At 40.7% G+C, this 27,241-nt stretch overlaps 1 protein-coding gene across 16 annotated transcripts in view; it reads right to left on the reverse strand.

The window, feature by feature from the left end:
* ANKS1B (ankyrin repeat and sterile alpha motif domain containing 1B) overlaps positions 1-27,241 on the reverse strand; it is a 1,150,317-nt gene that overhangs the window by 94,854 nt on the left and 1,028,222 nt on the right. For 12 of the 16 annotated variants that reach the window (XM_005680489.3, XM_018048145.1, XM_018048143.1 and 9 more), the window contains 2 exons: positions 3,738-3,845; positions 1,483-1,662 (listed from right to left, as the gene is read on the reverse strand). In XM_005680489.3, the coding sequence (XP_005680546.1) occupies positions 1,483-1,662; positions 3,738-3,845 (288 nt within the window). The remainder of the gene's footprint in view (positions 1-1,482; positions 1,663-3,737; positions 3,846-27,241) is intronic. The other 4 variants (XM_013964004.2, XM_005680491.3, XM_018048142.1 and 1 more) reach the window with 1 other exon arrangement.

The raw sequence follows: 27,241 nt of genomic DNA on the forward strand, positions 1-27,241 counted from the left end.
GAGAAATTTCATAAATTGCATGAGCAGTTCAGCCAGGTGATTCTGTTGCTGAATTTGGCACAGTCAATAATGGCTAATTCTCATTAATGAATGATCCTCCCTTATCCAGCAGGGTAGGTAAGGGTTTAGGAAAGATCCAGTTTGTATTCATACATAAAGACTACATGGTTCAAGGTTAAAACAAATGTCTCTGCTGTCATTAGAGAAATTCACCCACATATGTGATCCACAAATACTAACAAACAGCAGAAAATATATGAACATTTTTTTGGGGGGAAGGTTTTAGATTCGTTATTTAAAAAAATAATCAGTGGAAACAGTAATAAGGATTAAAAGACAATACTGAACAAGAGAGAGAGGGAAGATTATTCTTTTCTTGTCTCTCCTACGTTTTCCACCTCCCTGCAATAAAAGATTCTCCATAATCCCAACACTGCTATTCTCTGCACAAAGAACCCTGAAACCAATTCAGTACTGAGCAAGCTGAAAGGAGACACAATATCTCAGACCCCTTCTCTCCAGGGCATTTGTAGGCAGAATAGCCACGGCTTCCAGAACATTCTTTTCACATTTCTTTCACAAGCGGTAGCACTGAATGTTTACCAAAGGCTTTAAAAAAACAGAATCTCACCAAACAGATAAGAAAAATATTTAACAACCAAGGCAAAGCAATTACAGTCAAATTTTCACCTCAAGATTCTCATCTTAGGTGTGGGAGGGAGAGAGAAGTCTCTTAACACATCAGTCTGAACCTAGAATGAGGATGAAAAGAGTTGATTCTGCCAATAGTTGTCAACAGATCCAATGCTTGGAATCTCGGGGTGATACTGCAGGGCAAGCTGCCATCTGGCTACGGCTGACTTGAATTTTTGAGCAGTGACCTGGGGACAGGAGAGACCCAGACATCCATACCCAAAACATGAAGAGATCTGAACAGGACAGATCTCTCTCTTCAGGTATTTGTGTCAGGCAGCAGCATCATTTTCAGCTACTCAAGATGACAATATGAGATGGTTGTAACTAGTCCCCACTGTACAAGCCTATACAAATGTGTAAACTTGGCAGGAAATTAACAGCATTACTTGGAGTTAGCCCTACTCCCCCTACCGCCCCCGGGACTTTCACCCTGTCATCCAACCAATTTAACTCTGTAATCTAGAACTTTATGACTTTTCATTGTGTTATGATTCTTACACAGCATTATTCCCTTTAGAGCAAAGACTTTCTGGGTGCAAAGAGATCAGACATAATATCTTCAGTCAAGAACTGGATAACAATGATTTGAGTCTACATTCCATTCCGAGAAAGGTCTGTTTCAATCTAGCTCAACTGAGCAGGGAATAAAAGTCATGACATAAAATGGGAAAATTCCAGTTAGGTTGGGTACAATATGCATCCATTGTAAGTGACTGTTCAAAATCGGAATGCATTACTTTATCTGGGAGAAAGGCAAAAACATCACAGAGGCTCTGAACACCTTACCTGGGCCATCTGCCTCTCCAGTTTTGATCGGGGAATATCATCAAAGTAGTTTTCATTTCTTCTCCTCCTTGCATCGCCCTGCATGATAATGTGAGGAACGTCTAGGGAGCCACCAGTGGTGTAAGTGCTTTGGCTAAGTGATGGAGACAACTGAGGAGGAGTGTGATTACCACTGGGTTCCTGAATGGAAATACATCATGAAATAAATACCATGTTCTTGTGGCTGACCTCTGGTTTCAAAATTGTGAAACACTGACAAGATACACCGCGGGGGTGGGGAGTCATTTTTAAATTAACTGCTGAGGAATCAATGACATTCTACCATTTTATTAATGGCATGATCAACATGTCCCCCCTTAAGCCTTTCAGGTCAAAGGTTTACAGTATAAAGAGCCAGGCTGTTTTCTTAAGCCTCCATCATGGATGATCTCGGGAGAGAGGCACACAAATGCTAGGCACCCCCCACACTGTCACACGTATATACAAGGGAGGGAACTGTGTCTCCATGTGAACAGAGTGGCCTCATTACGGTAGGTGCCACGACAAGACAGCTAAAATAGGACCTCATGGGTCTTGATCTTCCATCAAAGAGCAGCCTGGCAATCAGGCAGGGGAGGGGACACGATATGGAAATGGCATGCCAGCTGCACGGACTCCAGAGCAATGCACGAGGACAGGCTTTGATGGCAAAGACAACTGGAGGAAACTGGTTGAGAAGGAAGATAAAGGGCGGCAGAGAGCTGGGCTCTGGTGTTTGAGAGGAAGAGGAGGGCCAGATCGTGCTGGTTCTCCAGCTACTTCTCCCCAAGACATTCCAGACGGGCTCTGATGGATTCATACGGTCCTGCATTTTTTTCCTGGGAACCTCTTTCTTTGATTTATTTGCTGTTTCCTCAAGTCTCTTCCAGAGAGCCAAAGGGAGAGGTTCAGAAGAGGAAGGAGAGACAGTACGGGATGCAGCAGGGACTACTTCTCCAAAAGGTCATTTAGGATGGTTATACTGAGGGTGCCTATATCATTTTCCTCTTCATTCAGCAAAATGAAGGCAAAACAGTAATCCCTTTCTGGCTCATTTCCCTCCCCCCCCCCAATTTATCTGAGGCTCCTTCTATTGAGGGAGAAAAATAGGTCCTTTTTAAAAAAAAAATATATATATATATATATAGTCACTACTCAACCAGCTTCCAAACAACGCGTATATCCCAATTCCCCTAGTCATCAATTTTCCTCATGGCTCCCTCCTGGAGCCAATTCGCTCGCCTTTCCTGAGGTCTTTGTGTATTTTCTTCTCCTTTAAAATGGAATCAGCCTCAAAATCTTAACAGCTCCTCTCCTGCCTGATCCTCTGCTATCCTGACAGTAGTTATGCTGTTTGCTGAAGTCAAACAGCATAGGAAACATTCAACGGCATTTCATTGCTGGCAGTTACATCTAAGTGCCACTTTTGTGTTCATTTATTATCACTACCCTTTCTGACACTTGCAGAAAAGGAATCAGAAGCAAGCAAGTACAGGGCTCAATAAAGAGAACAGAGGTGGAACCCTCCAACTGGTCATGGAGACCCTGGCTTTATGGTGAATTTTTGAAAAGTTCCTATGGGCCTCATAAACACCAGAGACTGCTGGTTACTCCTTCCCAGGACCATTCTCCCTGGAATCTTCTCTCTCTTTGTCTCTTTCCCCCTGCTTTTTCTTGCCCTCCTTCCCTTCCTCTTTATTTCTCTCTTCCTCCTATGGTTTCTCTCCAGTTTTTCTAACCCCATAATTCTAAAATATAGCTGAAATAATTTACTAAAGTCCCAGATTCTCTATTCTTAATTTCTGAAGTGGGTAAAAACCGAACAATTCATTTGTTAAAAAACAGAAGGCCCGAAGGTTAATTTTAAATCGATCTTTAACTTAACTCTGGTCCTCATCGATTTTCTTTCTGTGGGTTTGAGGAGTTTGACAGAAAATTTATTTCCTCTCTGTGTTGAGGGGAGTGTGGGATGGGGGGCAGCAGAGAGGTTTTTTAAAGGTGATGGTTTTTCAGATGTTTATCTAAATCTCAAAACCACACATTTAACCAGCCGAGAAAAACAAACCTTCTCTTAGAAAATGCTATCAAAGGCAAGAAAGCTTTTTATACAGATAAGGTAAGCTACCTGGAAAACAGCCTGTACTTCCTGACCCACTGCTCAGTCATTCCTCTCTTACTGCACAACACAGTTTCTGAGGATATGAGTGGAGGACGGAACAAGCACGCGGGGTACTTACCCTGAGGGTGATGGACCGAGGGGGCTTCTGTGGTGGGTCGTCGTGCAGCCTGTCTCCCAGAGATGCCAAGATACGTTTCCTGTGGCCAATCAAATTGATTTTTAAAACCTGAAACGACATATATATTTGGATTAAATACTTCACTTGAGAAAAATGATTTTTACTTGTCCTGTAAGATGCAGGAGGGGAGAGATTTGTGCAAAATTACCTCTGCACCAGGAGAGATGTGGCATGAGATCCGTGTGTCCCCGCGAGGCCACGGAGAGAGGACCGGGGCGGCGAGGCAGAGGAGGAGCAGGGGCAGGGCTTCCGTCAGTCAGGCTGCCCACGGTCCAGCTCACCACCCAGCAGCCACAAGGCCTCTCCAAGTGTGAGTCAGGTCTCATCCCTCCACTAGCTTCCTACGGCTCTTAGAGCAAAACCCGAGTCCCGACCTGGCCTCGAGGCCCAACAGAGGTGGCTGCTCTCTGTCTCTCTCTGGTCCCTGCCTCTCTCCCCTCTGGCTTTCTCTGTTCCTTGAACAGTCACACTCATTCTGGCCTTGGGGTCTCTACCCCTGTTTCTCCATCTGCCTGGAACGCTCCCCCGGCATCCTGACCCACCGCCTCTCCTGCAATTTTCAAATGATGCTTTCTCATCCATCTGGACGCTGCTTCAGTATGGTCTCTTCACCAAGGCCCATCCCACCTCCTTACTAAAAGAATCGAGCCCTCAGCCCCATCATGCTCCACCCTGTCAACCTCTTCGTAGCATTCTCTGAAATAACTTTATTTGCAGGGTTGGTGTTTGTGTAGTCCTCCCAACAAGGTGCTTCTCTGGTGGCTCAGGAAGTAAAGAATTTGCCTGCAATGCAGGGGACCTGGGTCCAACTCCTGGGTCAGGAAGATCCCCTGGAGAAGGGAACGGCTATCCACTCGAGTACTCTTGCCTGGAGACTTCCTGTGGAGAGAAGAGCTTGCTGGACTACAGTCCAGTCCATGGCATTGCAAAGAGTTGGACACGACTGAACAATTGACGCTAACACTCACCCAGGTAAGACAGCCTTGCCTGTGCTTAGCTGCTCAGTCATGTCCGACTGTTTGCGACCCCATGGACTGTAGCTCGCCAGGCTCTCTGTCCATGGGGATTCTACAGGCAAGAATATTGGAGTAGGTTCCCATGCCCTTCTCCAGGGGATCTTCCCAACCCAGGGATCGAATCTGCATTGCAGGTGGATTCTTTACCATCTGAGCCACCAGGGAAGCCCAAGAATACTGGAGTGGGTAGCCTATCCCTTTTCCAGGGGGGTCTTCCTGACCCAGGAATCATACCAAGGTCTTCCACATTGCAGGCAGATTCTTTACCGGCTAAGCTACCAGGGAAGCTCTCAAAAAAACATTCACCCAGGTAAGTGTCCAGAGAGCAGGTATGTCTTTATCATCATTATTTCCCCAACAATGTTTGAAATAATGGAAGCTCAATGAATATGGAAGAATGAATATTAAGGCAGATGCAAGTCTAAAGTAGGAATAGAATCAAGTACTGCTGACCAGGGTCTCCCCAGGATGGGACTTTTGAGTTTGACAGCATACTGCAAAGGGCAAAGTGCAAACGAGATGACATAGGAAAGCAAGCCTTGCAGAGAGCCTCAGTCCCCAGCCCTACCCAGAGCTTTACACATTACACTCTTTCCTGCATCACAACATTCCTAATGGGAAGGTGCTCTTCTTGATTTACAGAAGAGGAGACTGAGGCTCAGAGTGGTGAAGGAGCCTACCAAAGAGCCAATACATGGTGGCTCTGGGGCTTGAATATGGTTTGCCTGACTCCAAAATTTGTTTTACTCTTAAAAAAAAAAATTTGTTTTACTCTAAGGCAAACAGCAAAGTTTGGGCATCTCTCCAAATATCACTGATTTTTTAAAAACAACAAATTATAAATCCATTCATAAGAAATATGTTCACCTCTTTCCTACACACGTACGGTACTAGGTTAGAACAATTCTTGTTGGATAACTAGTTCCAAAAGTATATGACCCATTGTTAAAATGATTTTTTAAAAAAATTCTCTTCAAATTTTACAGGGTTGAGGGGGTATTTCTCTGGCACTCATGCTGTGCTACCCTATTTGTCAGTTAGCCTATTGGTCTCTCTGCCTAAATTGATTTTGATTTTAAGTTAGCATGATGTTCTATTCCTTTTATTTTTAAATTAAATTTTACAATATTTTAAAAATTTTATATTGGAATATAGCTGATTTACAATTTTGTGTTAATTTCAAGTGTTCAGCAAAGTGATTCAGTTATACATATATCTATTCTTCCTCAAATTCTTTCCCCATACTGGCTATTACAGAATATTGTATTGAGTTCCTTTGGTAAAGAATCTGCCTGCAATGCATGAGACCCCGGTTCGATTCCTGGGTCAGGAAGATCTGCTGAAGAAGGGATAGGCTATCCACTCCAGTATTCTTGGGCTTCCCTTGTGGCTCAGCTGGTAAAAGAATCCGCCTGCAATGAGGGAGACCTGGGTTCTGTCCCTAGGTTGGGAAGATCCCCTGGAGAAGGGAAAGGCTACCCACCTGGAGAATTCCATGGACTGTATAATCAATGGGGTTGCAAAGAGTCGGACACAACTGAGTGTAAATACAGTGCATACGCTGTACACAGTAAGTAAGAGCTTCCCAGGTGGTGCAGAGGTAAAGAATCTGCCTACCAACGCAGGAGAGCAGGAGATGTAGGTTTGATCCCTGGGTTGGGAACCTCCCCAGAGTAGGAAATGGCAACCCATTCCAGTATTTCTTGCCTGGAAAATTCCATAGGCAGAGGAGCCTGGTGGGCTACAGTGTGAAGTGAAGTGAAGTAGTTCAGTCGTGTCCGACTCTGCGACCCCGTGGATTGTAGCCCCAGGCTCTTCCGTCCGTGGGATTCTCCAGGCAAGAGTACTGGCGTGGGTTGCCATTTCCTTCTCCAGGGGATCTTCCCAACCCAAGGATCGAACCCGGGTCTCCTGCATTGCGGGCAGATGCTTTAACCTCTGAGCCACCAGGGAAGCTCTATAAGGGCTACAGTCTGGAGTTGCAAAAAGTCGGATTCGACTGAATACACATAAGCACGTGCTTTACAGGAAGTCCCTGTTGGTTATCTGTTTTATACATAGCAGTGTGCATATGTTAATCCCAACCTCCTAACTTATCCCTCTCCCACTACATGTCCCCTTTGTTAACCGTAAGTTTGTTCAATTCCTTTTTATACTCACTCTCTGACCCATGTCTGTCGAGGGTGGGGATGGTGAATGTTAATCAAGGTCTGTCTACAGGCAACACCTCCCTTTGATTTTATAAACCTTCATCTCCCCCAGACTGATAAATCCTCATCTTGGCAGGTTGTTTCCATAAAGCAGCTCTCTTTTCATAAAGCAGTCCCTTTAGTCCACTCTCTCTGTACTGTCTCCTCCCCTATTTCAACTGCTTCAGGTCTGCTGAACAAGTTACTCATAATAATCCAGGTATAGGTAAACTTTGGCATTACATTTAAGCAGGATACCATTTCCTGCTTTTAATGCCCTTTAAAAATGCCTTTTCTAAGCACTCTTGATTTTTGGTTGGCCATATAGCTGCAGTAGGAATAAAGAGGCACAAAAATATACAATGACTGTAAAAGCTCTTAATTCGGTCAGAGCTGGTAGTTGAAAGCCCTTTAATTTGGAAGGATGGTTTGAATGATTGCTCCTACATTCCTTATCTTACAGTTGTCCATGCAGAAGCCCATCTGCCATCCTTCTGCCCATTCATGTAAACTTGTGTTATCATTCTATATTCATATTAGCCAGAGTGGCATTTCACTACCTGGAAGAACTTAGTAGTTTTTGCAACTCTGGAATTTCACCATGTACCCCTTCTTTCAGATGATTTATAAATATGCTAAATAAATGCAGTCCCAGGGCTGATTACTTGCAGACAATACTGTTTGTACAATCCAGAGAAATGCCCTTGCATTGTTTCTTGTTTTTTAAACATCAAGATCAAAGAAAGCCTCCATTTCTGAAAAATACAACATTAACCTTTTCAAGTGTATTTGCAAGTCTAAAAACCACTACATTTTCTTATTCCCTTTTATTCTTATTCTCAACTACTTGGCTAAAACTTCTATTAAATGTAAATTTCTTGCACAAAATCCTCTCTGCCTTTCTCTCAGGAGGGAATTGAACCTGATGGTGATGGTGCTATCACAGACCCTTGAATCCTGCCAAGAAATGTTCTTATAGCAATAAAAACATTCAAAATTATTTTGACAAATAACTGACACTAAATAACAACTGTGGCAAAACTGAGTGGGTGTAACCTCCATTGCTGCTTTTGATTTATTCACTGACAACTCAATTTTGGGCAAGTTACCTGACTCTTCTGTTTCCAGTTTTCCTGCCTACAAAATGAGGAGGTTAATGCCCCATCTCAAGTGCTGTTGGAAAGATAGAGTGAAACTGAAAACAATCAGCACAGTGCCCTGCACATACAAGATGTAACTTCACAGGGTGCTCATTTCCGCTAACAGTCTCTAAGGATACATGGAGAGCTGACCCGGCGAAACAGGGACTTGGTCACTTTCATAAAGTTAATCATGTCAAACAGATATGGTGATGCCTTGCAGGAAGAGACGTGCTTAACCTCAGAAAAGTCCTCATGGAAGCGACATGCTCTGGTAGGAATGGGTCTGGTTTCTAGCTATTAGTTTAGTCCCAGAGCTAATCTAAAGGAAAGTGTCCTAGTCTTCCATCCCACCATTTACACTCCAACAGGAGGTAAACTGAGGTCCTTCTCCACACTGGAGCTCCGATGCTGCCTGCCCCATAGAACCACCCCCAAAAGGGAGACAGACATATAGGCAGCTAGAATGAACTAGTTAACACAGAATGTGATTTGTGTCAACAATGCCTGGGTAACTCCCCTTCCTTATTAGAAATGATCACATGTTATAGGAGATACTGATGATTACATTTATTGAACATCTGCTATGTTCCAGTTGTGCCAGAAACTGTGCCAGGTGCATTTATATATGTGTAAACATCTCCTTTAATTCTTACAATAACAGTATCATTCCCATTTTACAGATGCCAAACCTGAGATTTAGAAATACTGTTATTTGTCAAATGTCTCACTGCTAATGGATATCGTGGCTGGAATACGCACCTGATTATGAACCTGCTCTTTACCACTCACCACAGGCTCTTCTTGTTGCTATCAACCTCTATAGTGTTTGGCCTTAGTTATACTAGGGTAAAGCGTCTGCCTTCAATGCAGGAGACCTGGGTTCAATCCCTGGGTCAGGAAGATCCCCTGGAGAAGGAAATGGCAACCTACTCCAGTATTCTTGCCTGGAAAATCCCATGGACAGAGACGCCTAGTAGACTACAGTCCATGGGATCGCAAAGAGTTGGACACGACTGAGCGACTTCACTTCACTATACTATTGTTTGGGCTTCCCAGCTGGCTCAGTGGTAAAGAATCCACTTACCACTGCAGGAGACACAGGAAATGTGGGTTCAATCCCTGGGTCAGGAAGATTCCCTCAGCAGGAAATGGCAACCCACTCCTATATTTCTTGCCTGGAGAATTCCATGGACTGAGGAGCCTGATGGGCTTCAGTCCATAGAGTTGCAGAGTTGGACACGACGCAGCACACACACATACTACTGGTTACACATTATAATGGTTCTTCAGCTGGTGCTTTTTTTTTTCTTTGAATTATCATGTTCAAAACATTTATACTGGGTCTCGATCATATGAAAACATTAAAATAATACAACTTCAATTTTGGACAAGGCTCGTAGCAGGGTTAAAGCTTCAGATGGAAAGAGCTCAGGCACATATCTTACAGAATTCCTTGTAAAATGAGTATATACCAAAGGACAAGAAGTCCTCACTGACCCAAGATTCAATCCAAGTTGACTAATATTACACAGGTAGGGAAGGTAGACATTTGGCTTCAAAACTCCAAAGCTGACAATAAGAAATCCAATTGGCAAAACAATAACAGAGAGACTATTCTAAAGAAAGACAGTTATTATGGAAAAGTCAAGTCCAAAGGCAGTTGGGTTTGCCTTCAGTGATTGTCATTATAAGCAGATAGGGAGATAGTAAAATTATGCCACCCTAGGCACTGTAACTCACAACCAGTCAGCCTATAAATCTTCAGTTTTCAAAGAGGCAGAGCAACGATTATTGTGTTAGTATAGAACTCTGTATGGATTTCATCACTGCTTGGGTGAAAAGTTGCTGCTGCTGCTAAATCACTTCACTCGTGTCCAACTCTGTGCGACCCCATAGACGGCAGCCCACCAGGCTCCCCCGTCCCTGGGATTCTCCAGGCAAGAACACTGGAGTGGGTTGCCATTTCCTTCTCCAATGCATGAAAGTGAAAAGTGAAAGTGAAGTCACTCAGTCCTGTCTGGCTCTTAGCGACCCCATGGACTGCAGCCCACCAGGCTCCTCCATCCATGGAATTTTCCAGGCAAGAGTACTGGAGTGGGGTGCCATTGCCTTCTCCGGGTGAAAAGTTAACTGCATGTAAAAGGAAGAAACCCTATTGGAGTAAAAGGTAGACTAATGGTAGTATACGGAGGATTTAGTTACTGCAAGATATTGAGCTAATTCTGCTCAGCTCAAAAAACAATAATGGGCTTCTGTCATAAATTATTTGGCAGACTCAAAGAGGAAACTCAGAGAAACTTGGTATAAATACTATATCACCAAACCATTAACTGGATTTCCTGGTAACGGTAAAGAATCCGCCTGCAATGAAGGAGACCCAGGTTCAATCCGTGGGCCGGGAAGATTTCCCGGAGAAAGGAATGGCTACCCACTCCAGTATCCTTGCCTGGAAAATCCCCAGATGGAGGATTCTGGCGGGTTATGGTCCATGGGGTCACAAAAGAGTCAGACACAACCAAGCACACGAGTAAGCATGCACGCAAACCACTAACTAAGAATAAATTATTATACACATGAAGATAAGAATGTGGTTCCAGCTGCTGAGCTCCAGCAGGTGAAAAGTTAAAGGGAAAGCTTGGTTTGGTTTTCATTATAACTCTCATGAGAAATGTGGGTCGAAGGGAAGGAATGTTGTGGAAACAACGCAGGCCTGCATATTGGTTTCCATTCATCAGAGCAGTAGCTGCCTCTAGGAGTCTTCTCCAATAGAGACTCAAGAGGGAAACGTCAGAAACCAGCTGGCACACTCCAACAATAGAGTAACTGTGCTGAGTGACAAGGCTATAATACTATGTAACTGTCATTTACATTTCTGGGTTTAGCTGTGGGAATTCTGCTATGCAATATCATGACATTACCCTCACACTGAACAGCTCACATCAGAATATATGTCACAGCAAATTGGAAGTCAGGATACCCAGACTTTTTTTTCCTTTAAAAATTTAATGTGATATAAATTAAACATGTTAAGTTTACTGTGATATAAATTAAACATGCTTTTTTCTTTTATCTGCTTTTTAAAAATTAAACAATGTTTTGATTATAAGAACAATACTGCTTTCCTGTTATAGAGACAGGAAATACAGAGAAACAAACAAGAGAACAGATTATCCTAGGCTCTTCGTGTTTAGCTATATTTCCTTTCATTTTGTCCCCATGATTATGCTTTGTGGTGGTCATAATGTAAGCACAATTTTCACCTTAATGTTGTTCACTCAATATTAAACCTAAAGAACTTTCCTAAGTATATGACTCTTGGTAGGAATTTAAAGTAACTCCTTATTACCACACTGGGTTTTAGAGAAGTTATGTCATAATTCATTAACTACTCTCCTCACTGTTGGAAATTTAGTCTGTGCTCCTTTCCAGGACAGCAAATATTCCACGTGTTTTTTAAAAATGCTATCATCCTTCAACTTCCATTTTTGTTGCCATGTTTGCACCAAAGAAAGCTGCAGGAATGCATGTGAGTCACGAAGAAGAGGCATGTACTGACAGTCTGTCTCCATGTTCCACATGAAATCTCAATCCGTTTTTTGCCTGCTGGACCACACCCTCCAGGGAAAATCACAAACTCACATAATGTTCCTCAGTGTCACGTTTTGCATTTGTTATATTTTGGAGCTCAGATTTAGCTGACAGACATGAAATAGCACATGTAGCTGGAATCCTCCAGTGATTACACATGCAGCAGTGCTGAGCACACAGGAGATTCTAGTTTTCACCATGAGACTGCATCTTTCTTATTTCTGGGTTTTTATTTAGGAAGGGATTTTTATTTTTATTTAACTAATATTTTGGATGAAACAGTTCCACCCTGCATGTGGAAGCCCCATTCAATTTTAGAAAGTAGACTATTTCCCCCTTTCCTTTGCGAAATGTTTGCCACCTAAGGACAGCAGCTCCCATGCAAGTCTAGAGAGCTCATCTACCTTCAGAGGGACCTCTTCTAAAAAACTCCAGGTGCTCTGAATGCCCAGAATGGAAGCTGAGATGGAAGTTTATCAGCTCTTTTCTCTTCTGCAGAAATAAAATTGCAATTAAATGTGAAAGCTTTCCCCCTCCCTGCTAATAATTTCTAAACACTTTCCACCTGAGAGCATCAAGGCAAGCATGCCTGGGTGTCACTCAGTTTCAGCTCCCACAATTCCAGAAATCCTTGTTTGAACTTGCATTTACGTTTTGACTGTGACATTTTCTCTCTTATTTCTTGGGCTGAAATAGTCCGTGTTTGAAATGGTGCGGTGGATGGAAGGACCTCTGGAGGAGACAATCATGAAATTTTTATTTTTGCCTTGCCTCTCCTTCTAGCTAAGTGATCTTTAATGTTTTTGAAGTGTGATATTAAGCAGATGATAATAATCTTATTTGACAAACATTTATTGGATGTCTTTCACATAATCACCACGTTATGCAATTTGAGAGCAACAAAAAAGAAAATTATTCAATCCTCTAGGGCTCTCAATCTAGTAGATGGAAAATAGTTTTAAAAACATGGGTATGTATGTATTCCTGCATATTATCCACATATCCATCCATCCACCCACCCACCTACCTACCTATCATCCATCCACCTAAATATATATGTCTACATAGGACTTCCCTGTGGCTCAGACAGTAAAGAATCTGCCTGCAATGCAGGAGACCCATGGTGATCCCTGGGTTGGGAAGATCCTCTGGAGGAGAAGAAAGGAACAGTCATATTCTATTTCTTTCCCTTTCTACTCTCAATAATTTTCTACTCCTTTAGAGTTTTAGCACCAAATTCTCTCACATAGTCTTGCCAAGGGTGATATAAACCTCCCTCCTCTTCCACCATCTGTAGCTCCTTCCCTATACCTCTAACACTTCAACTAAAAAAATAAAAACCTATGACTAGATTTTCCAATTTTTCTTTCCTTCTGCTATTACTTTTTATTGTAAATGCTATTAAATAATCTGCAAATAACAGTTTGTATGACAGATGCGATCAAAATACAACTGTGTTGGAAACTGGAGATGATGCAAAGAAATGGAAAGTTACCCTGTGTTCATGAATTGGGAGAATTAATATTGATAAAATGTCCATACTACTCAAAGCAACCTACAGATTCAATGCAATCTCTATCAAAACACCATGACATTTTTTTTTTTTTACAGAACTAGAACACATAATCCTAAAATTTGTATGGGCCACAAAAAATCCTGAAGAGCCAAAGCAAACTTAATAAAAAAGAACAAAGTTGGAAGTATCAAACGTCCTGACTTCAGACTATACTACAGAGCTGCAGTAATCAAAACAGTGTGGTATGGCATGAAAAAAGACACATAAATCAATGCAATAGAACAGAGCCGAGAAATTAACCTGTGCACATATGGCCAATTAATCTACTACAAAGGGGGCAACAATATACAATGAGGAAATGACAGTCTCTTTGATAAGTGGTGTTGGGAAAACTAGACAGCTGGATGTAAAAGATTGAAATTAGAATATTTTATACTATATACAGAAATAAATTCAAAATGGATTTATTTTATAAAAAGATCTAAATGTAAGTTCTGAAACCACAAAATTCCTAGAAGAAAACACAGGCAGTATACTTTTTGACGTCAGTTCAGTTCAGTCGCTCAGTCGTGTCTGACTCTTTGTGACCCCATGAATCACAGCATGCCAGGCCTCCCTGTCCATCACCAACTCCCGGAGTTCACCCAAACTCATGTCCATTGAGTTGGTGATGCCATCCAGCCATCTCATTCTCTGTCGTCCCGTTCTCCTCCTGCCCCTAATCCCTCCCAACATCAGGGTCTTTCCTAATGAGTCAACTCTTTGCATGAGGTGGCCAAAGTATTGGAGTTTCAGCTTCAGCATCATTCCTTCCAAAGAACACCCAGGACTGATCTCCTTTAGGATGGACTGGTTGGATCTCCTTGCAGTCCAAGGGACTCTTAAGAGTCTTCTCCAACACCACAGTTCAAAAGCATCAGTTCTTCAGAGCTCAGCTTTCTTCACAGTCCAACTCTCATATCCATACATGACTACTGGAAAAACTATAGCCTTGACTAGATGGGCCTTTGTTGGCAAAGTAATATCTCTGGTTTTCAATATGCTGTCTAGGCTGGTCATAACTTTCCTTCCAAGGAGTGAGCATCTTTTAATTTCATGGCTGCAATCACCATCTGCAGTGATTTTGGAGCCCCCCCAAAATAAAGTCTGACACTGTTTCCACTGTTTCCCCATCTATTTCCCATGAAGTGATGGGACCAGATGCCATGATCTTAGTCTTCTGAATGTTGAGTTTTAAGCCAACTTTTTCACTCTCCTCTTTCACTTTCATCAAGAGGTTTTTTAGTTCCTCTTCAGTTTCTGCCATACAGGTGGTGTCACTGCATATCTGAGGTGATTGATATTTCTCCCAGCAATCTTGATTCCAGCTTGTGCTTCTTCCAGCCCAGCGTTTCTCACGATGTACTCTGTATAGAAGTTAAATAAGCAGGGTGACAATATACAGCCTTGATGTACTCCTTTTCCTATTTGGAACCAGTCTGTTGTTCCATGTCCAGTTCTAACTGTTGCTTTCTGACCTGCATATAGGTTTCTCAAGAGGCAGGTCAGGTGCTCTGGCAGTCCCATCTCTTTCAGAATTTTCCACAGTTTATTGCGATCCACATAGTCAAAGGCTTTGGCATAGTCAATAAAGCAGAAATAGGTGTTTTTCTGGAACTCTTGCTTTTTCAATGATCAAGCAGATGTTGGCAATTTGATCTCTGGTTCCTCTACCTTTTCTAAAACCAGCTTGAGAATCTGGAAGTTCACGGTTCATGTACTGCTGAAGCCTGGCTTGGAGAATTTTGAGCATTACTTTACTAGCGTGCGAGATGAGTGCAATTGTGCGGTAATTTGAGTATTCTTTGGCATTGCCTTTCTTTGGGATTGGAATGAAAACTGACCTTTTCCAGTCCTGTGACATAGGTCTTAGCAATATTTTTTGAATCTGTTTTCTCGGGCAAGGGAAATAAAAGCAAAAATAAACAAGTGGAACCTCATCAAACCTAAACGCTTTTGCACAATTAAGGAAACAATCAACAAAACAAAAAGGCAACCTCCTGAAAGTGAGAAGACATTTGCAAATAATATGTCTGATTGATAGGGTGCTAATATTCAGAATATATAAAAAACTTCTACAACTCAATATCAAAACATCAAACAACTTGATTTTTAAAATGGGCAAAGAACCTGAATAGACATTTCCTCAAAGAAGACATACAGCTGGCCTACAGGCACATGAAAAGACGTTCAACATCACTAACCATCAGGGAAATGCAAATCAAACCACAATGAATATCACCTCACAGTTGTCAAATGGTTATTGTATAAAAGAAATAACAGGTGTTGGTGAGGGTGTGGACAGAATAGATTCCTAGGACACTGTTGCTGGGAATGTAAAGTGATGCAGCCACTATGGAAAACAGTATGAAGGTTCTTCAAGAAATTAAAAACAGACTACCAAATAATCCAGCAATTCCACTCCTGGGTATATATCTGAGAAAAATGAAAATACTAATTTGACAAGATATATGACCCCAATGTTTGTAGCAGCATTATTTACAACAGCCAAGATATGGAAGTAACTTAAGTGTTCATAAACAGATAAATGGATAAAGAAGGTAACATGTGGTATATACATACAATGGAACATTACTCAGCCAAAAAAAAAGAATAAAAATTTGACAACAACGATATGAATGAATCTGGAAGCTATTATGGTTAGTGAAATAATAAGCTAGGCAGACAAAGACAAATATTATGTATTTTCACTTATACGTGGAATCTTAAGAATAAAACAAACAAATGAATATAACAAAACAGAAACAGACTCACTGATACAGAGAACTAGGGGTTACCAAAGGGAGCGAAGTGGGAGGGGGCGAGGCAAGACAGGTAAAGGAGAATAAGAGGCACAAACTACCAGCTATAAAATAAATAAGTTACAAAGATGTAATGTGCAGCAGTAATTTATAATGACTTTATATGAAGAATGGGCTTCCCTGATAGCTCAGTTGGTAAAGAATTCGCCTGTAACCAGAGACCCCGGTTTGATTCCTGGGTTGGGAAGATCTGCGGGAGAAGGGATAGGCTACCCACTCCAGTATTCTTTGGCTTCCCTTGTGGCCCATCTGGTAAAGAATCCACCCGCAATGTGAGAGACCTTGGTTCGATCCCTGGGTTGGGAAGATTCCCTGGAGGAGGGAAAGGCTACCCACTCCAGTATTCTAGCCTGGAGAATTCCATGGACTGTACAGTCCATGCGGTTGCAAAGAGTCAGACACAACTGAGGGACTTTCACTTTCACTATATAGAAGATAATCCATGAACATATCAAAGTTGTATACTTGAAACTAATGTAATACTGTAAGTCAACTGTACTTAAAAAACAGACCCAAACCCAAAACACAACTGTTAACTTATGGCAAGGAAAAGAGGTTCTAAGGTACAGAGAGAGAAAAGGACAGTGAGAAGGACGAGTGTGACAGGGAGGTGAGGCTGGGTCGGGGGTGGAAAACGTGTGTTTTCTGAATGGAGTCTTTCTCAATAAACAGGAAATACTAATTATGAGGCAGTGAGATAATCTCTGCATAGAAAGAGAGACCTTAATGGTATAATTGCCTCTGAGTGTTTTAAGGGTTCCGGAGATAGAAAGCCTTCTTTTGTAATCAATGAGAATCTTAGGTTTATTTGTAAAGCTCTCTGAATTACCTCTTGATGAAAGTACTAATTTTCTGATTATATTTTCACATAAACATTGCTCCAGGAGATTTTTTAAAAAATGCAAACCAACCAACCAACCAATCAACTCCTAACTAATTTCTTTTTAAGTTACTTGTGAGTGAGTACAGTTTACTGCAAATTGTGTTTTCATAGAAGAAATTTTGTTTGCATTGCTCAATAACCCAATTGTTGAGACTACTGAAGGAAAAATTTGTTATAAAAAAAATGAGAACTGTGTGCTATATCCCATATCTGACGTTATTCTTACGGATGTGATGATGGGCTAATAGCATTTGAAAATTTCAAATCTCTTTGCAGTATTATTAATACCTGAAAATGCTCTGCATCTTAAAAAGTATAGAGGCCACACTTTTGCTTATATTTTGGATATTTTTAAAAAATAATTTGATTTGACTGTGCTGGGTCTTCACTGCTGCGTAGCCTTTTCTCTAGTTGTGGAGAGCTGAGGCTATTCTCTAGTGCCGTGTGTGGCCTTCTCATTGCAGTGGCTTCTCTTGTGGAGGAGCACAGCCTCTAGGGCAGGCAGAGCTTCAGTAGCTGCACCTTGTGGGCTCAGTAGTTGTGGTTCCTGGGCTCTAGAGCACAGAATCAGCACCTCTGGCACATGGGCTTAGGTGCTCCAGGGCATGGGATCAAATCTGTGTCTCCAGCATTGGCAGGTGGATTCTTTACCATTGAGCTACCAGGAAAGCCCTGGATATTTATGGTTATTGAAAGCACTTTTCAACTGATTTTATTTAGGTTTTTGAGATCATAAAACTTACTATTATATTGTATGCCCAATGTGCTCATTATTGTAAATGAAATTACATTTAACAAAATTCATTATTAATACATGTCCATTTACTATAAATTAAACTGAGATTTATAAAATATATGGGTATATACATATCTGAAGAGAAGTTTTAAGTCAAGTTGAATCTCAAGAGACAATCTCAGGTGAGGTCCTGATTATTCAATTTTTGGATTATAAATGGTCTCCTTTTCTTCTCACTTACTGCCTCCTTCTTGCTGTGCAGCTACTTCCATGACATGTAACACCCTCCAACAGAGGTTAGAAGAGTGAAAGAGGCAACGAATTCAAACCAGTCAATCCTGATTCTCGTCAGCTGCTCTGATAAAAGAATTTGGTGTGGGAGGAGGCAAAAATCTATCTAAAACTAGCTAAAATTAAGGTGTAAAAAATGCTTGCACGGATTTTACTTAGCCTAGCTAGCTATTACTGCACTTTAGAATTGGGGGTTCACTATATTTCACCCCCTGTACAGAAAGAAAAAGGATGTTAAAGATTAAAAAAAAAAGGATTTCTAAGGAAAGCAGATCTTATTGTTAGTCCCATGGACAGAATCAAGATGAGAAAGCAGGATGGTAGTGAGAGAAAGATTTTTTATAATCCTTTTTGTTCATTGTCTCTTCCAGCCCTCATTGGCTATCTCCTTATCATCTCTATCTTCTGAAGAATCACATAACAGAATAAACCTGGAATCGCTATATACCCACCAGAATGAAACAAAAAAGACTACCTGTTGCATAGCACAGGGGGCTCAGCTCAGCGCTCTGCGAGGGTTGGCCTAGATGGGTGGGATGGGGTGGTGGGTGGGGGGAGGTCCAAGAGGAAGAGGATATATGTATACATATAGCTGGTTCATTCCTCTGCACTGCAAAAACTAACACACTATGGTAAAGCAATTATATTCCAATAAAAAATAAAAAAGACTGACAATATCAAGTGGTGGTGAGGACGTGGAGAAACTAAAACTTTTATATTGCTAGTGGCAACGTGAAATGGTATATGTAAGTGTGGGACAACTGCCAATATCTCACATTATGATTCAGTTTCTTATCATACAACCCATCAAGCACATGCCAAGGTAGTGACCCAAGAGAAATGGAAACACGTCCAAAGATTTGAAAATCAATGTTTAGACGGCATTATTCATAACAGCTAAAACCCAGAAGCAATCCAAATGTCTTATCTAATGGCAAATGGACGAGTATAATACAAAGTACAATGGCAAAGCAAGTATAATACATTCACGCAATGGAATACTAGTCAGAAATAAAAAAGAACAGGTTAGAGATACAAGCTACAGCATGGATGAGTGTCAAAAACAATATGCCAAGTGAAAGAAGCCAGACACAGAAGATTGCATGCTGTATGATTCATTTTTTTAAATTAGAGGATAATTACTTTACAATATTGTGATGGCTTTTGCCATACATCAACATGAACTCCCACTGGCTATTTATTTTACATATGGTAATGCATATGTTTCAATGCTATTGCATGATTCATTTTTTGATGTCTCTAGAAAATGTAAAACTGGATCTAGAGAAAGCAGATCAGTGGTTGCCTATGGTGGGAATGGGATTGACTGCGATGGCTCGGAGGGAATTTTTTAAACTGATAGAAAGAGTCCAAAATCGAATAGTACTGATGAGTGAATAACTGTATAAATTTACTAAAATTCACTGAACTGTGTATTTAAAATGGGTGATTTTTATGATCCATAATTACATAGCAATAAAGCTGTTTGAAAGAAATGAATAACGCTGGGAAGAAGGCCCTCAATAGTATTCAGCAAGTGAGGTGTAAGTAAGCTATTCCTGAAGGCTGCAATTCAGCTTGGTCCAGAGAGCAACCACTGCCCTCCAGGAATGCGTCGTTTTCCACCTGGACTAAAGGATAAGCAACATAGAACTGCAGGGTATCCAGGATCTTTCAAGGGAAATGGGACCCAAAAGGTAGATCTGCTCTAGGTACAGAGTGCTGTTTAGCCACAAACTAGTGAGTGAGCAGGACATTCTGTGTTACATGTGTACAGGAAATTAGGACCTAAGGCTTCCAATGTATATTTTAAGAGTCTTACTTAATCCTCTTAGCCATGACACTGGTACAAATGGTTATGCTTTTTTTTTTAATATTTATTTATTTGACAGCACCAGGTCTTAGTAGCATTCAGGATCTTTTAGTTGTGGCACGAAGGATCCAGTTCCCTGACCAGGGATTGAACCCAGACCCCCTGCATTGGGAGTGCATTGTCTTAGCCCCTGGACTGCCAGGGAAGTCCTGTTTATACTTTTCAAATGCTTGCAGCAAATGGTTTGTGAAAGCTTGAAAAGAGAGCAGTGCTCACTAGCAGCCAACATGGGTTCTGTAGAGGTAGCAAGTGTGTATATGGGTTCTGTAGGGATAGCAAGTCTGATAATGAGATGCCCCCAAACACCAGCAATAAGGTGGCATTCTAAGCACTTAATCACACCAACAGAATGAATGGAGACAGAATGACTTTCGGTCCAGAAAGAGCCTATGGAATAGACTGGCAATTTGACTATTTTGTTGAATCTGTGATACTAAAACCCAATTGAACAAAGAAGGTATGTGTCAAGGTGGGTGGGCATGTAAGCAAGGGTGGAGGGCAGATTCAAGCAGCAAAACAGTGGATAAAAACACAATTAGAGAGCCTAGCCTTGGCAGTACTGCTGAGAGAGAGAGTTTGACTGGAGAAAGGAAGCCCTTTGATCACTTGGGAGACGTTTTCTGCCACTGGGCAGAGACTACTTCAGGTTTCCCAGGTGGTGCGAGTGGTAAAGAACACCTCTGTCAATGCAGAAGACTCAAGAGACTCAGGTTCCATCCCTGGGTCTGGAAGATCTCCTGGAACAGGACACGGCAACCTGCTCTAGGATTCTTGCCTGTAGAATTCCACGGACAGAGGAGCCTGGTGGGCTATGGTCAGACATGACTAACGTGACTTAGCATTCACTCAAGAGACTATTTCATCAGGTCCTGTATTGATCTAAGCAAGATATCCCTCAAAATTCCTCTTCCTCCAATACCATGTGCATCAGGAAGCAATCACAGAATCAGTTTTTTTGGTTTTTTTTTTTTTTCGGTTCCCAGATACCAGGAAAGGAAGTGTGAAAGATTGGGGGTGGGGAGCCTTTGATCACTGTTAGGGAAGCCTTCCCACAATACATTAACAGACTGCAAATCTTGCTGCTACGCTGTTCTCACATCAACCAAATCAACACCACAGAAACACACAGGATTGTATCGGGAGAACACAGTGGCTGAGAGCAGGGCTCAGTGTCAGGGTGACTGAGTGTGAGCCGCGATTTGGCACTTGCTATATATGACTTTGGGTTAATTATTTAGCCTCGCTCAGCTTCACCTAACTCATCCAAAATAATGGGAGTTAAAAAAAATAGTACGTACCTTTAGTGTCGGCATTAAACGAGATATATGTAAAGCACCTAAGCCCAGTGCCCAGCACAGAATGATTCTCAATAAATAGAAATTCATTCAGTGTGTGATTTAGTCCAGTTTTTTAACCAGAAGGGCTGAGCCCAGCCTCTGGAACTTGGTCACACATCAACGTCATGTCACCACTGGAAAGGGCTCACTCAGCAACTGGCCAGGCATCTTTTCTCCGAAACGACACCTGCGCCATCAGCCTCTCTTCAAACTTCAGTGTTCTCATTAAAAATAAGTTCTTGCTGCACTATATTAATTTCCTTTTTTGACAGGGTTATTAGTATGAGGTTGTCAGACCAGGGGAATGCCATAGATATGGTGTCTTTGATTTCAACAAACCTCTTGATGAAGTCTTTCATTATCTATAACGTGGTGGGTTCTAGGAGAGAAAAATTAAGTGGATTCCCAGCTGGTTGTAAATCTATATCCAAAAGGCTTGATGAGTAATTCTGTTACAGCCTGTAGGGGACCACAGATAGAATGCCATAGACCTCTGCCCCGGGTTCTGCTCTATTCAATATTGTTATTAATGGCATCCAAGTAGACCTAAGAGGAACGTGTATCAGAATGTTCAATGACACAGGTGGTAAAGGATATTGAATATGGTAATAGGCCAATGCAAAATTCAAAATTCCCTCAACAGGCTGACAGGCCATGCTGACACCAAAAAAGATGCAATTCAACATGGATAAATGTAATGTCCTATACTAGGGTGCTGAAGGAAATCAACTGTGCAAGTTCAAGATATGGGAGGATATGGTTTTGCCAAAGTTCACAGAAATATCTGAATTTTTAGTTGAACAACAACAACAAAAAAAGAGGCTTTTGTGGAAAGAACACTAAATGACAGGTCAGAAGAGGGAAGGAATACACATATAATATCGATCACCTCATCTACCTTACCATTTCAGTCTTATAAGCTTGGTGTTTATCTCTGTTTTAGAAATGAATAGACTGGGGCTCAGGGATTTTAGGAACTTGCCAAAGTAGGTGGCAAAGACAGGAGCTGACTTCCAAAATTCACGCTCTTTATATTTGTTATCTCCTGCTGTCATTTCTTTCTCAGAGGTGCTGAGAGGCCCAAGTAGGACAGTTTTAATAGTAGCACCTAGCATGGTGCCCGACCCACATCTTCTGATTGAAAGTTCTTGGTCTTTCCCCAGAGACTCATTTAGCTGTAAGGCTATGTGCTAATTTAATAGACTAGTATTTTATTTATCATGGATCCCAGGTGGCACAATGATAAAGAATCCACCTGTCAATGCAGGAGACATAGCAGATTCAGGTTCAATGCCTGGGTTGGGAAGATCCCCTGGAGGAAGGAGGAAATGACAACTCACTCCAGTATTTTTGCCTGGAGAATTCCATGGACAGAGGAGCTTGGGGGAGCTACAGCCCATGGGGTAGAAAAAAGTCAGATACAACTGAGAATGCATGTGGTCACAGTCAGTTATTTATTACAATATGATCCCTACAGTTTGTTCTAAGTCTTTTCAAGTTTATCTATTAATTTTAACTACCACAGAAATGATTGTTAATATTTCTTATATTCTTTTTACTCTCTCACCATTATTCCAAAACCATTCTTCATGCCAGAAGGGGAAGCCCTGGCCAGGAAAAGGTAGAGGGAAATTTGAGGGCAATCTGAAGTCTGTCAGTCAGTAATGATTCCTAGAATAGTCAAAACCTTTTTCTTAAATTAAGGTAACTTTCAAGGGCTGCATGAGAGGTTCCATGTTGCATATTTACATGATAAAACTTCAATTACCTTTAGGTAATGAGGTGATGTGTTAGGTAACCTTAGAATAATGATATGCATATAGCATACAACATTTTCACTTAGCGTATCAACTCATTGGAAAAGACTCTGATGCTGGGAAAAAGACTGAAGGCAAAAGGAAGAGGGTGGCAGAGGATGAGATGGTTAGATTGCATCACAGACTCAATGGACATGAATTCAAGCAAACTCCAGGAAATAGTGAAGGAGAGGGAAGCCTGGCGTGCTGCAGTCCAATGGATTGCAGAGTCGGACATGACTTAGTGTCTGAACAGCAACAACAATGGCTAAATGACACCTTTTTCCTGCTGTTGCTGGTGTCTTCACTGGATTTTTTATCTAAATATATATATCATATATTTATATTTATACATGTCACATATAACAGAATGTTTGACATTCTTCCTAAATAAACATATATTTAGTGATATACATGTAAATGTGAAATATAAAAATATACAAGAAGAATTCTAAATGTTATATGATATATATAAAACATATTCTTTCTAAACATATAATATATCATCTTTATAGATAATATATGTAAACATTTAGGAAGAATTCTAAATATTATATATGATAGATATTATACATAATATCTAATAATCTCTCTGTATCTAATATATATAGACAGAAACAAATTTTGCTCCTCCTCTGCCAAAGTACAGTTAATTGATGGTCCTTAATTCTTTCCTGAATATTTGGAATGTCACACGGCATTATGCTGTGTGAAGACCATTTGTTCCTGGGCCACAGTCCTGCCTCAGAAGGTGGCTGAGGAATGCACACTGGCCCTTGCAGCATCTCAGGTTTTGCTCCTTTTAATAAATACCTAGGAGCAGTTGTTTGTCACTGTCGCTTGCACCAAAAGCAAGGGCTGACAACATCAGCTATCTAAAAGTTTCAGTTAATGGAGGGTTCATTGTAAAAAAAAAATAACAATAATTCTTTGAGGGAGAGGGGTGAGCTCCTTTTAACGTTCTCTCCTTTCTCTTTGCTGAGGCCAGCCATGATTCACAAAGCTGGAGAATGAGAGTCCTAGGAAGATGGAGTCATGAGCTGTCCATGGTGCTGGTCTTATCTTCCCATCCTGGAGAACAGAAGGATGACCATGGTCAGTGTCCAGGTTGCCCTGTGCAGTGAACGAACTGAGAAGCTCTGCTGTAAAGTCTCTTATAAAGACATGCAAAGAAGTAATCTTTCAGGGTTAGAGGATTCTTTGGGGGCCAGGGCACCTAATCTATGATAAAATGGGACACATCCTTGAGGCTTTTGAGGTTTATGAGCTGTGCCTTCTTTTAAGAGTGTCCTTCACCTCTTCTCTATCTGGTGAATCTCTAATCATCTTTCAACATGTCAAGATCAAGTTCAAATATTACTTCGAGAAAGACAAAACTTCTACCAACACCCTTTTCATCCATGCCCTGCCACTTGTCATACTGTACAACAGCTAGGTGTTTGCCTGTTTCCTTCTCGAGACCAAAATCTTGAAGGCAAAAAGTCTTATTCTCTTTGTATTCCTCACATGCAGTTATTAGAAAGTAGCCCCAAACTAAACGAAACCAGATCGAAACAAAGAAATTTCAAAACAAATCACAGCAATAGACTTTTGAATGACAGTATCAAATTAGTCATGCTCCAAGGAAAAAATATCGACTTAGCACACTACATGAAAAAATGAAATATATTTACTTTATATCAAGTCTGTAAGCTTGCTGATCGAATTTATGAGCTCAAGACAAAAAAGCAAAAAGAAGAGCAATGCTTTCTGAAAAGTAGATGCTGAACTATCAAATGGAAAAGTAATACCCCCAGTTGTCAGTATAATTCACTCTAATTTACAAGTCTCCAATGAAAACCAAGCAATAAACCATGATTTAGCATGTGGTAGAAAACAAGGTTTAATATGCAATTGTCACTGAACTCATTACCTTCATATAATGTCATTCACACCATGAGAGAGATTATTCATTTTTACTTTAAGTTATTTCTAACATTAAGCTGGACAGAAAACAACATATGATGAAAAATTGGTAACTGATTCTTTTGCTGCCCTAGAATGACGATAGTATAGGGCATGTCAATAATTAATCAATACAGTGTTATTCACATAGTGGGCACCTGATATGCATGAAATGCATAATTAATGATGAAAATGCTACAGTTTCAATATTAAACCTACTGATTACATCAACAGTTTTCCACCCATGCTTAAATTAAATTTTCCTGGTTCAATCTCTATGGGATTCAAGAAATTTGTGATTTTTGATGAGTTTAAGTGCCAGAGCTTATTTCCAATGTATATATAAAATGACTGTTTGCCACAGAAGTATTCTAATCTCAGTTTTAAAAAAGAATTTCTTGAGAGTTATTCAGGCCAAATGCCTCAACTGTTGAAATCTCATGTTTTTCTTCCTTGAGATGACAGTGGTTTCCTTTCTCCAGCAAGTCTTGTTTTTATTTAGGTTTAACTGTTTTTCTCATCAAGGTTCATGAACAATGATATTTATATCTCTTGAACATGGACAGAATGTGTTGAAATCTCCCTGCAGGAAAACCACAGGCAAAGGTAAAAATCACTGTGGAGTCTTTAGCTCCTTAACTGCAGTGTGTCTTAGAGAAATGTCACTTATGAGAGATGCTAATTAAGGAGGCTGGGAGAAAAGAGATGCTACCTTTCCAAACATAATATTTAAAATCCAAGTATTACTAATATAGTGGTTTTTATGAAGCACTTGAATCTTACATAAGTATGGTTTAGTTTTTGTTTCCTAAAAAAAGGCTGCATTTGGGCAAACCAAAAGCTGAATAATTTAAATCATGAATTTGAAAGAAAAAAAATTTGCATCTTGCTAGGAATTTAATAAAATGTGACTTTTCAAACACTCCCCCCATTTTATAACGGTTTACATGGTTATTTGCAAAATCTTTAGTCACGCAGAAGCTGAAAAAGACAGTTTTAATTTTAAAATAGTAACATTGCAGTCATTTATGAGGGTTTTTGCAGGGAGAAAAGGTTTTATAAACTATCCATCTCAAAATGAAAGAGCTTAAATTCAAGAATGTTTAAACATAGAATTTGAAGTTATCCCTTGGAATGGCCTCAAGGCTAATATCTTGTCTATATACAAGGTCAAAATAGATGTATGTCTCCAGCTAATTTGGACTGACTGCCAAGCAATTTATTAGGAAGCTGGAGGATCTGAACTGATCATGAAGACAACAGAACAAATGGACTTCGTCTGATTGGTTCAGTTTACTTGATGATTAAATCATTATGCTTGCCGAAAATTTACTTGGCTTCCAAACGAGACAGACAGACAGTCACCCCATGGCATACTTAATATTTAGAACCCTATCTTAATTAAATGAAAAAAGTCAGTTTTCAAGAGCACAGAATTAAGCATATTTTGTTGCTTATGTCTTCAATGAATTACCTCTCAGTAAGTGAAAGAGTTCACGTTACCATTCTTCCTGATCTACTGTCATATTCTCCACAACTGGAAACTTCTGGGAAGACGGTTAATCAGTTATTATGTACCAGGAATTATAAGTGCCTGGTCTTCCATTAGCAAGTACTCCTTTTCAAAATGTTCAGTTTGATCTTTGATTAAAATTTTGGCAGAAAGCTTCTTTTGGAGGCTTGGAAGCTATTTCCCATATAATGGAGATACGAGGCAATTAAATGGAGGTTTAAAGGGAAAAAGATTTAAGGGAAAAAGATCCTCTCCAATTCTTTCTGCCCAGCCCATCAATACTGTCATCTTCACAGCACTCAGGCTGGCCAAGACTTAACCTCACACTGAACAAGGCAACAACCTTTTAATTAAGCATGGAGTTTTATTATATTACTTTTTTTACTTAAAGTGCAAAACACTAAAGCCAGAAAGCTTATTAAGGAACCACAGCATGTTGTACAAAAGTTGATCACTGTGTCCTTGTCAGAACTGTTACAGTCCCCCCGTTCTAGGTCCCTACAGTCAACTTGTCACACCTTGGTGGGGGACCCCAGTGATGCAGCCTGCAGCACACAGTTCTCCATCCAGGGTTCTTTGGGTGGTGCTTAGGGGTATACAGAGGTGAATGTGTCATAATTATTGCATCAAGAGATTCTGGGTCCAGTAGGGAAGATAAAGTGACAGATGCTCTGAGGGAGCACCTTCAGTGCTATGAAAGCTCGGCGTTGGTAGTGATGATCTCTGCCTGTGGGAGATTGTGGTGTAGGAGACAGGTTT

The sequence above is a fragment of the Capra hircus genome, chromosome 5 (assembly GCF_001704415.2).
Source record: "Capra hircus breed San Clemente chromosome 5, ASM170441v1, whole genome shotgun sequence".
NCBI classification, from domain to species: Eukaryota; Metazoa; Chordata; class Mammalia; order Artiodactyla; family Bovidae; genus Capra; species Capra hircus.